Source organism: Papio anubis, chromosome 7, assembly GCF_008728515.1.
Source record: "Papio anubis isolate 15944 chromosome 7, Panubis1.0, whole genome shotgun sequence".
Lineage (NCBI taxonomy): Eukaryota > Metazoa > Chordata > Mammalia > Primates > Cercopithecidae > Papio > Papio anubis.
The window spans coordinates 123807457-123819832 of NC_044982.1; the positions used below are offsets into that span (position 1 = coordinate 123807457).

The window sequence follows — 12376 nt, forward strand, 5'->3', positions numbered from 1 at the left end:
GTGGATCACAAGGTCAGGAGATCGACCATCCTGGCGATCACGGGTAAAACCCTGTGTCTACTAAACAAAAAGTGTAAGCAGGCAGGCGCCGATCCCGGGCACAGGAGGCTGAGGCATGGTTCGGCGTGGAACCCGGAGGCAGAGCTTGCAGTGAGCTTGAAATCGTGCCACCGCACTCCAGCCTTGGTGAGCAGGAGACTCCCTCAAAAAATTTTTGTGGAAACGCCATAACAAGATTTAGCATTGTGACCATTTTTCCATTTAAGGGTATAGTTTAGTGACATTGAGTATATTTATATATTTTTTTAATTAATTAATTAATTTATTTTTTTGAGACAGAGTCTCACTCTGTCACCCAGGCTGGAGTGCAGTGGTGCTATCTCAGCTCACTGCAACCTCAGCCTCCAGGTTCTGCCACCTTCACCTCAGCCTCCTGGAGTAGCTTGAATTACAGGCGCATGCCACCACACCCTGGCTAATTTTTTGTATTTTAGTAAGGCAGGGTTTCACTATGTTGGCCCAGCTGGTCTCAAACTCCTGACCTCATGTGATTCACCAGCCTTGGCCTCCCAAAATGCTGGGATTACAAGCGTGAGCCACCGCACCCAGCTGATTATGTTCATATTGTGCAACCATCACCACCATCAGTCTCCAGAATTTTTTTCATCTTCCAAAACTGAAACTACCCATTAAACAGTCACTTTCTATTACCCGCTTACCCCCAGCCTCTGGCAGCCACTTTCTGTCTCTGTGAATATAACTACTCTAGATGTCTTATTTAAGTGGAGTCATACAGTTTTTGTCCTTTTTTTGACTGGCTTATTTACTTAGCATAATACCCTCAAGTTTCATCCATTTTGTAGTGCATGTCAGGATTTCCTTCCTTTTTAGGGCTGAGTAAGATTTCGTTGTACGTATATACCACGTTTTGTTTATCTGTTCATCGGCACTGGGGGATTGGTTCCACCTTTTGGCTATTGTGAATAATGCTGCTGTGGACATGGGTGTACAAGTATCTGTTCCTGTCTCTGCTTTCAGTTCTTTTGGGTATGTACTCAAAAGTGGAATTTCTGGATCATACGGTAATTCTATTTTCAGTTTTTTGAGGGGCTACTGTTTTCCATAGGAGCTACATCATTGAAACACCAATGGTCGTGGCTACCGCTGCCCCATTTTACATTCCCACTAACAGTGCACAGGGTTTTAATTTGTCTACATTCTGGATGATACTTGTTATATTCTGCTTTTTAAATAATAGCCATCTTAGTCTTTCTTGCTGCAAGTCATCCTCCTTTACCTTCATATCTACTTCATTTCCTTCTTCCTCCTCTTTGCTTTCTTAAGAGCTGTAATGTAAAACAGTTAGTATTTATCTATGTTAATCTTGTAATTTCTGTCTATAGTATTTAAAGTACTAAATTGATTTTTTAATTTTTTTGTGCTCCTTGCGTTTACAATTTTTTTAAAAACTTACGTGAAAGCCTAGGAAAGTCACTAGTACTGTCTCTCCTCCTAGGCCTGTCATCAGCTGTCACTCCCCACAGCAATAGATACAAGCAGTGAGGAAAAGAGAAATGATTTTCCCTTTTTAAGCTGTTCCTATAGGCCACTGAGAGAGCCTTGTCAAGACAAACGCTCATAAAAACAAATGAATGCTGGGTGTGGTGGCTCACGCCTATAATCTCAACACTTTGGGAGGCTGAGGCAGGCAGATTGTTTGAGTCCAGGAGTTTGAGACTAGCCTAGGCAACATGGCAAAACCCTGTCTCTACAAAAAAAGACAAAAAAAAAAAAAAAAACTAACCAAGTGTGGTGGCATGAGCCTGTAGTCCTAGCTACTTGGGAGGTTGAGGTGGAAGGATCACCTGAGCCTGGGGAGGTCAAGGCTGCAATGAGCTGTGATCGTGCCACTGCACTGTAGCCTGGGCGACAGAGCAGAACAGGAAGAAAACAAAAACAAAACGAATGGGACATGTTGACATTTACTATGGTAAACACTTACCTGGGTAATTGTTTGGCAAATGAAGAACAATTGTATTAAACATTTTCTTTTGTGGGTTTTAAATAGTTTGTTGCACTTTTAGAAGAAATGCCTTATTGAAATAGCTGATATGGCTACCTCAGAAGTGCCAGGGAGTCAAGCCAGTCCTAACTCAGTGCCTGGGGATGGATTGCACCAGGCTGGTTTTAATGCCTTTATGGCCAGTCGTGTGATGGTCTTTGTGGGAGTGAGACAGGGACTCCAGCCCTGCAGCTCTGGACCCTGGCTCCCTGAATGCCATAATAACATATATTTGAGTGGCAAAGCTGTACGCCTCACAGTGGCCAAGAGCCAGTTCTCCTGTTCCTCCAAAGCCCACACTCAGAAGATAAAGCTGGCTCGGGGCAGCAGCCGACCCAACTTCCACCTAGCACTGGGGTGGAATAGAGGTATTTGGGTCTCTCTAGCCTGTAAATGTCATATTTTCAACTAACTACTGAGTTTGGGGTTGGGGGGAGTATCCTGGCAGAAATATCACTGCATTGCCCTGGACCTCCTTTTTTACCCCAGTGTCTAAGGTACAAGGGTACAAGTAAGAAGGCTGACCAGCACCTTTAACACTGACTTTATTTATTTTTAAATCTGAAAATATCTTGGGAAAGTTTTACAAAAAGAAAAAAAGAAATCAACAGAAACAAGTTATGGAAAAAAAACAAAAAGAAAAGAAATGCTTTGTCAATCCATTAGACTTCTTTGTTTGTCTAACCAAAGGTTCAAGAATACAGGTGCTTTTGAGTTTTCTTCTGGCTTTGCCAAAAAATCTCTTTTGCTATTTTTGCATTATCTAAATAGATCATTCCATTATTATTCCAATTATTGTAAAGACTCATAACTTGGATTTTTTTTTAACTGTAGAGTTTTTTTTATTGAAGTGAAATTCATAAAACATTAAGTTAACCATATAAAAATAAACAATTCAGGCCCATGCCTGTAATCCCAGTATTTTGAGAGGCCAAGGCGGGAGGGCTTTAGGCCAGCAGTTCAAGACCAGCGTGGGCAATATAGTGAGACCTCATTGCTACCAAAAATAATAATTTGCTGGGTTTAGTGGTGTCTAGTCCTAGCTACTCAGGAGGCTGAGGTAGGAAAGCTTGAGCCTAAGAGGCGAAGGCTGCAGTGAGCTGTGATCATGCTGTTGCACTCCAGCCTCAGGAACAGAGTGAGACTCTGTCTCCAAAAAAATAAAAAATAAAAATAAGCAATGCAGTGGCATTTAGTACATTCACAATGCTGTGTAACCTCTGTCTAGTTCAAAAACATTTTTATTACTCCAAACATAACTTTTTGGAAAAAAGAGCTTAGAGTACTGTTCTTAATTGTTTCATTTGCTAATAGTCTGGTATAATGTACTGAATTATAATTATATTTATCTTCAGGTGATTTCAAGTGTCCTATCAAAGAGGAGATAGCAATTACCAGTGGTGAATGGGAAGTTCTTGGCCGGCATGGATCTAATGTATGTTATTTTATTCTACTGATATGTTTGGTCAGTATTACTGTGTGAATGCAGTGCTAAAAATGAGTGTAATTTAATATGACCCCGGTATTTTTTTTTCTGAGACAGAGTCTTGCTCTGTCGCCCAGAGCTGGAGTGCAATGAATGGGGTGATCTCGGCTCACTGCAACTTCCGCCTCCCGGGTTCAAGCAGTTCTCCTGCCTCTGCCTCCCAAGTAGCTGGGATTATAGGCAGGTGCCACCACACCCGGCTAACTTTTTTGTATTTTTAGTAGAGACGGAGTTTCACCATGTTGGTCAGGCTGGTCTCAAACTCCTGACCTCGTGATCTGCCCGCCTCGGCCTCACTTTACAGGGCGTGAGCCACTGTGCCCAGCCAACCCCAGTATTTTTAAAATACTAAGTTAGGGCCTAAAATTACTCACATTGTTGAAAAGAAATAATCTTAGTTTAAATTATAAATCTCATTTATTTTATAGCCCTTTTATAGATGTGTTCCTAAAGGTTATTTTCTTTTCTTTTTTGTGAGACAGGGTCTTGCTCTGTCACCCTGGCTGTAGTGCAGGGCACAATCATGGCTCACTGCAGTCTCAACCTCCCAGGCTGACGATCCACCCACTTCAGCCCCTGGAATAGCTGGGACTACGGGTGTACACCACCACAAGCTAATTTTTAAATTTTTGGTAGAGATAGGGTCTCATATATATTGACTGGACTGGTCTCAAACCTAAACATCTACTACGCCTAAACATCTACTACTTGCCCCTACGTTTATCAGTTTTCTTTCATGTCATGTGTACTTGTGATACGTTAGTTTGTCTTTCTCTCTTCTCTATTTTCTTTTTCTTTTTTTTTTTTTGAGATGGAGTCTCACTCTGTAGCCCAGGTTGGAGTGCAGTGGCATGATCTTGGCTTACTGCAACTTCCACCTCCTTGGTTCAAGCAATTCTGCTGCTTCAGCCTCCCGAGTAGCTGGGATTACAGGCATACACCACCATGCCCGGCTAATTTTTGTATTTTTAGGAGAGACAGGATTTCGCCACGTTGGCCATGCTGGTCTTGAACTCCCAGGCTCAAAGGATCCTCCCACCTTGCCACCTCCCAGGCGTGAGCCACCATGTCCTGCTCACCATTTTCTTTTCTTTTTTGAGACAGGGTCTGACTTTGTTGCCTAGGCTGGAGTGCAGTGGCACAATCTTGGCTCACTACAACCTCTGCCTCCTGGGCTCAAGCCATCCTCCCACCTCAGCCCCCCAAGTAGCTGAGACTACAGGCACACACCACCACACCCAGCTAATTTTTGTATTTTTTTGTAGACAGGGTTCCGCCATGTTGCCCAGGCTGGTCTCAAACTCCTGAGCTAAAGCATTTCACCCGCCTCGGCCTCCCAAAGTGCTGAGGTTACACGTGTGAACCACCATGCCTCGCCAAGCCCACCATTTTAAAATGTATTGCTGCTCATTGATGAGAAAGGGACATATTCATAGTTTTAGAGCCTAGCAAAAGTTGTAAGTTAGCATATGGTTTGAAAAGTGACTTAAAAATCTATTACAGACTACTTGTATCTACATTATAAATTGCATTTACTGCCTGGGCACAGTGGCACACACCTGTAATCCAGCCCTTTGGGAGATGAAGGCTGGAGAATTGCTTCAGGCCAAGAGTTCAGTAACAGTTTGGGCAACATATAAGACCCTGTCTCTGCCAAAAATAAAAATAAAAATAAATTAGCTGGGCATGGTGATGCACACCTGTAGTCCTAGCTAGTTGGGAGGCTGAGGCAGGAGAATCGCTTGAGTGCAGGAAGTCCAGGCTGCAAATGAATTATGATCATATCACTGCACTACAGCCTGGCTGAAAGAGTGATACTCTGTCTCAAAAATAAATAAATAAATAAATTGCATTTACTTCTTCTGAAGTAGTGATTGTCTTTCATTCATCTGTTTATCTTACCCCACAAATTTAAACTTTAATCCACCACCTGCAAAGAGTGATGGGCATTTATACAGAGCTTACTTAGATTGATAGGGAAAAGGAAGGACGTCTACCCTCTGTTTTATTCTCAGTACCAATTCAGTGAATTCTTTAAAGAAAAAAAAAATTGCCTTTTTGAAGTACCTTGCATTTGTTGCAGCTGTCACTTGGATGATCATATTCATGAGATGCCTAGGGACTCCATCCTGTATGTGTGTGACACATACAGTTGAGGTATGCTGCCAAGATTTAGTGAAGGCCTAAGTGTGGTTTCCTCAAATTGACAGGAATATTTATTGAAGGATTATGTTTACTGACTACTGTAAAAATCACTTGTAGTTTCTAAAGTGATTAAGGAGACATAATGAAGATCCAGATCCCAGGTTTGTTTTTGTTAGTAAAAACTTTAGAGTATCTGCTGGGCATGGTAGCTCAAACTTGTAGTTCCAACACTTTGGGAGGCCAATGTTGGGGGATCACTTATGCCCAGGAATTTGATACCAGCTTGGACAACATAGTGAAACTCTGTCTCTGCAAAGAAAATTTTTAAATTAGACAGGCATGGTGGGGCATACCTGTAATTGCAGCACTTTGGGAGGCCAAGGCAAGAGGATGGCTTTAGCCCAGGAGTTTGAGGTCAGCCTGGGTAACATAGGCAGACTCCATCTCTACCAAAAAAAAAAAAAAGTCAGGCTGGTGATGGTGGTGCATGCCTGTAGTCCCAGTAACTAAGGAGGCTGAGTGGGGAGGATTGCTTTAGCCTGGGAGGTTGAGGCTGCATTGAGCTGTGACCACAATACTGTACTACTGTACTATAGCCTGGGTGTCAGAATGATACCTGCCTCAAAACAGCAGCAACAACAAACACTTTAGGGTATCAAGATGGACCTTTAAAGTCTCATTTCCACTGAGATCCTCACGTGGCCTTCTTGTTATGTATCCAAATAAATTTTTGGGTTTTATTTTTGTTTCCAAATATTTTTTTCTGTTGAAGGACCTTGGATGTTACTGTCACCTGAGAAAAAACTCTTATTGTGGAATTCTAGGTTCTGAAAACAGAAAACTACACTGATGTAAATTTCATGCTATGTGATGGTTGAAGGATAAGAGTCATTACATAATGCTGAGGGAACCCCAATAATTGTAATTGCATACATCTGATCCTTATTTGAGCCACCTAAACATCTACTACTTGCCACTACGTTTATCAGTTTTCTTTCATGTCATGTTTGCTTGTGATACATTGATACGTTACTCTGTTTTTCTCTCTTCTCTATTTTCCCTTTTTTTTTTTGAGATGGAATCTCACTCTGTCGCCCAGGTTGGAATATAGTGACATGATCTCGGCTTACTGCAACTTCTGCCTCCTGGGTTCAAGCATTGCTGCTTCAGCCTCCCAAGTAGCTGGGATTACAGGCATATACCACCATGCCCGCCTAATTTTTGTATTTTTAGTAGAGACAGGGTTTCGCCATGTTGGCCAGGATGGTCTTGAACCCCTGACCTCAGGTGATCCACCCACTTTGACCTCCCAGAGTGCCAGGATTTCAGGCGTGAGCCACCGCACCTGGCCTTTCCTTCCTTCTATTCTTTTTTTGTGTTTCTTTGTTTGGAGACAAGTCTTACTCTTGTCCTCCAGGCTAGAGTGCGATGGTGCGAAGTCAGCTCACGGCAATCTCCACCTCCCAGGTTCAAGCGATTCTCCTGCCTCGGCCCCCTGACTAGCTGGGATTACAGGCACCTGCCACCACGCCCGGCTAATTTTTGTATTTTTAGTAGAGACGGGATTTCACCATGTTAGCCAGGCTGGCCTCAAACTTGTGAGCTCAAGCAATCTGCCCACCTCAGCCTCCCAAAGTACTGGGATTACAGGCGTGAGCCACCGTGCCTGGCCCTTTCCCTCTGTTCTTGATTTGTTTTTTGACTTAAGTTATCCTTCTCTGCTTTTACAAGTCTGTTCCCACCCAAAGTTGTTTTTTTTTTTTTTGAGACGGAATTTCACTCTGTTGCACAGGCTGGAGTGCAATAGTGCGATCTCAGCTCATTTTAACCTCCGCCTCCTAGGTTCAAGTGATTCTCTTGCTTCAGTCTCTTGAGTTGCTGGTATTACAGGCGCCCACCACTATGCCCAGCTAATTTTTGTATTTTTAGTAGAGACGGGGTTTTACCATGTTGGCCAAGCTGGTCTCGAACTCCTGACCTCAGGGGATCCTCTTGCCTTGGACTCCCAAAGTGCTGGGATTACAGGTGTGAGCCACCGCACCTGGCCACCCACCCAAAGATTTCTAATGGCAGTAATTGGGTAAAGCTTTAAGACTTTTAAGCCTATGAGCTTTTTCTTTTTTGGGATGGAGTCTCGCTCTGTCACCCAGGCTGGAGTGCAGTGGTGCGATCTCAGCCCACTGCAACCTCCACCTCCTGGGTTCAAGGAATTCTCATGCCTCAGCCTCCCGAGTAGCTGGGATTATGGGCACCTGCCACCACACTTGGCTAATTTTTGTAATTTTTTTTTTTTTTTTGAGACTGAGTTTTGCTCTTGTTGCCCAGGCTGGAGTGCAATGGTGCGATCTTGGCTCACTGCAACCTCTGCCTCCTGGGTTCAAGCGATTCTCCTGTCTCAGCCTCCTGAGTAGCTGGGATTACAGGTGCATGCCACCATGCCCAGCTATTTTTTGTATTTTTAGTAGAGACAGGGTTTCACTATGTTAGCTAGGCTGGTCTCGAACTCTTGACCTCAAGTGACCTGCTGCCTCCACCTCGCAAAGTTTTGGGATTACAGGCATGGGCCACTGCGCCCAGCCACCTGTGAGCTTTTTATTGTTGTGGGTGGTTCTCAAAGTGCTGGACCAGTGCAAAGCGTCAGCATCACCTGGGAACTTATTAGAAATGCACATTCTTGGCTAGGCACAGTGGCTTACGCCTGTAATCCCAGCACTTTGGGAGGCCAAGGCGGGCGGATCATCTGAGGTCAGGAGTTCGAGACCAGCCTGGCCAACATGGTGAAACCCCGTCTCTACTGAAAATATAAAATTAGCCGTGTGTGGTGGCACATATGCCTGTAATCCCAGCTACTTGGGAGGCTGAGGCAGGAGAATCGCTTGAACCCAGGAGGCAGAGGTTGTAGTGAGCCAAAATGGCGCCACTGCACTCCAGCCTGGGCAACAAGAGCGAAACTTGGTCTCAAAAAAAAAAAAAAGAAAAAAAGAAATACACATTCTTGGGCCCACCTCTGATATCCTGAATCAAACTTTGTTGGTGGGGCTTAGTAATCTGTTTAACAAGCCCCCCACCCGATTATGATACTTCTGTTGGATGTTAAGTAGTTACAGGAAACAGGAAAACCACTGTCGATGGTGGTGAGGAATTGACTGGTTATTTTTTTAGTTTTGAAAGGCCTGACTCCCATCTGCTAGGTCAAAACAGAAAGAGTCCTGATCTTTTGCAAAGATTAACACATACTTGTAAAGTTTCATGAATATTTGTTTCCTATCATTTGTATGCTTTCTGTGTATGTCATATGGGCCTACTTAATCCCAACTGTGTTGATTTCTATTTATGCATGCTAAAAATATGTTTAGTGATGAAGAGACAGCTTCCTGGAGGGGGAAAGACATTTAAAAATAACTTACTTTTAGAAATATATCTGTGTTTTCATTGCTGTGTAAAAAATTTGCATTTTTTTTTTTTTTTTTTGAGATAGGGTCTTGCTCTGTTGCCCAGGCTGGAGTGCATTGGCATGATCATGGCTCGCTGCAGCTTCAAATTCTGGGCTCAAGTGGTCCTTCCACTTCAGCCTTCAAAGTAACTGGGACTAAAGGGATGCATCACCATGCCCAGCTAATTTTTTCATTTTTTGTAGAATTGGGGTCTCCCTATTTTGCCCAGACTGGTCTCAAACTCCTAAGCTCAAACGATCCTCTCACCTCAGCCTCCCAAAGTGCCGGGATTACAGGTGCAAGCCACCACATCTGGCCAAAAATTTTCTTAAACATTGTTTGAGTTGGCTGGTAGAAGATTTACAGGAACAATAAAAGAAAGCCATTTATTGAAATCATACTGTAATTTGAGAAGAATATTAAGTGAATTCAGCTATTGAGTTTACTTGTGGTTTTTTGAGTTCTGAATGAAGACTTAAAAGATCTTATCCATGTTTATTTGTAAACTACACCAGTATTGAAACTGTGATTTAGTTCCATTATTCCACAACCCAGTAGAAAAAACACTTTTGCAAATTTGTGCAAAAGACCAAAAAAGTACAGCCTAGAATAATATAACAGTAACTAATAAATGTACAAGATAGTAAAATTAGACTTTCAAGTATGTATGAATGATTGACCTATATTGCAGCTATAGCTACTTGGTAGGCTGAGGCAGGAGAATTGCTTGAACCCATGAGGCAGAGGTTGCAGTGAGCCGAGATCGCGCCACTGCACTCCAGCCTGGGCAACAAGAGCGAAACTTGGTCTCAAAAAAAAAAAGAAAGAAAGAAAGAAAGGCACATTCTTGGGCCCACCTCTGACATCCTGAATCAAACTTTGTTGGTGGGGCTTAGTAATCTGTTTAACAAGATTAGTTATAATCTTGTTATAGCTATAGCTGCAATATAGCAGAGTATTTTTTCCCCTATAGAGAGTTGTTATTTTAAGGAAATAATTCTTGTATTTTATGAAAAACACACATTCTGACCAGATGGGAAACTATATAGTGTGTAACTCAGGTGTCCTTTTTCCTTCAGGGCAGGACCTATTCTTAGCTATAAGTCATGAACAGCCAGGCATGGTGGCTCATGTCTGTAATCCCAACACTTTAGGAGGCTGAGGCAGGAGGATTGCTTGAGGCCATGGGTTTAAGACCAGCATGGGCAACATAGTGAGGCCCCATCTCTTTAAAAACATTTAGAAACTTAGCTGGGCATGGTAGTGTATGCTTGTAGCTACTCAGGAGGCTGGGATGAGAGTATAGCTTCAGCCTCGGATTTTGAAGCTGTAGTGAGCCGTGATCGCATCATTGCATTCCAGCCTGGGTAGCAGAGGTGAGACTTCAACTCTTTAAAAAATAAATAAATAAATAAGCAAAATTAACTCAGGTTTATTAATAGTGGCAGCAAAAAAAAAAAAAAAAGGAAAAAAAAGGCATAAGTCAGGAAGTGACTCAAGTGATTCTAAATAAAATTGGGGGTTAGCTTTGCCAAGGTCATGTTAGCCCTGATTTTGTTATTGTTGTTATCTTGTCAGATCCAAGTTGATGAAGTCAGAAGGCTGGTATATTTTGAAGGCACCAAAGACTCCCCTTTAGAGCATCATCTGTACGTAGTCAGTTACGTAAATCCTGGAGAGGTGACAAGGCTGACTGACCGTGGCTATTCACATTCTTGCTGCATCAGTCAGGTATTAAGTTTGTTTAAAAAGGGTTTTGTGTCATACTAAAACTCTCTGCTTATGTAATACTCCTTTTGAATGATGTGAAATTGGCCTGCAAAAGCCTAATTCTCTAAGGAAAAGCTTTAAAAAGCTTAACTTCAACATTGTTTATGTATATAAATAGTCTCTTATAATACTCCTGCTATATCATTAGTGCAGATATAACAGCAGATAACCTTTTCTGCCTCCCTAAGGAAAAATGTAATTGTTTCTTCTTTCCCTAGCATTGTGACTTCTTTATAAGTAAGTATAGTAACCAGAAGAATCCACACTGTGTGTCCCTTTACAAGCTATCAAGTTCTGAAGATGATCTAACTTGCAAAACAAAGGAATTTTGGGCCACCATTTTGGATTCAGCAGGTATTCTTTTTTGCCCCGATCCTGACGTTAAGTAGGATTAATATGTTAGTACACTAAACTTGTGTCATATTTTCACATTTCCTGAACAAGTCTTCCCATCTCTCACCACTTCCTGTCCCTGAGCTGCCGAGCTCCTGATAGATCCCACTTCTCCTGTTCTGTTAACTACTGAATAAGATGGGTTACTTCTCACTCCAAGCAGGAGCAAGTCTGGAAGGCCTTTTTAAAAATAAGATTAAGGCCAGGTGCAGTGACTCACGCCTGTAATCCCTACATTTTGGGAGACCGAGGAGGGTGGATCACTTGAGGTCAGGAGTTCGGGACCAGCCTGGCCAACACGGTAAAACCCCGTCTCCACTAAAAATACAAAAATTAGCTGGGCGTGGTGCTGTGTGCCTGTTGTCCCAGCTACTCGGGAGGCTGAGGCATGAGAATCACTTGAAGCCAGGAGGCGGAGGTTGCAGTGAGCTAAGATAACACCACTGAACTGCAGCCTGGGTGACAAAGCAAGACGTTGTCTCAAAAAAAAAAAAGAAAATAAGATTAAAATAGTCAAGGTATCAGCTAGGAAACAGTTTATTCACAAATTTTGATGATTTCTCAGGTAAACAAATGAACTTGAAGATAATAGTATTCTGAACTGGTAAGACTCTTTGAGCAAGGAAGCTGCAGCTTTGGAGAATAACCAGCTGATAGCTTTCTTAAACTTTTGAAGCACTTGTAATGGCCATCTTAATAAAAGAACACTTGCTGTCTCTGGAATGAGAGAAACACTGAATCATCTGTTTAAAATGTTTAATTTCTTAAACATAAAAAATGGACTGGGCTGGGCGTGGTGGCTCACACCGATAATCCTAGCATTTTGGGAGGCCGAGGTGGGCGGATAACAAGGTCAGGAGATCGAGACTGTCCTGGCTAACACGGTGAAACCCTGTCTCTATTAAAAAATACAAAGAATTGGCTGGGCATGGTGGCTCAAGCCTGTAATCCCAGCACTTTGGGAGGCCGAGACAGGCGGATCACGAGGTCAGGAGATCGAGACCATCCTGGCTAACACGGTGAAACCCCGTCTCTACTAAAAAAAATACAAAAAGCTAGCCGGGTGAGGTGGCAGGCGCCTGTAGT

The 12376-nt window shown here is 42.7% G+C and overlaps 1 protein-coding gene across 7 annotated transcripts in view; it reads left to right on the plus strand.

The window, feature by feature from the left end:
- DPP8 (dipeptidyl peptidase 8) overlaps positions 1 to 12376 on the plus strand; it is a 75003-nt gene that overhangs the window by 41692 nt on the left and 20935 nt on the right. For all 7 annotated transcript variants that reach the window (XR_004185123.1, XR_004185124.1, XR_004185125.1 and 4 more), the window contains 3 exons: positions 3418 to 3497; positions 10706 to 10858; positions 11116 to 11251. Coding sequence is in view for 4 of the 7 variants with exons in the window: in XM_031668552.1 (XP_031524412.1) it covers positions 3418 to 3497; positions 10706 to 10858; positions 11116 to 11251 (369 nt within the window). In the remaining 3 variants the exon portion in view is untranslated. The remainder of the gene's footprint in view (positions 1 to 3417; positions 3498 to 10705; positions 10859 to 11115; positions 11252 to 12376) is intronic.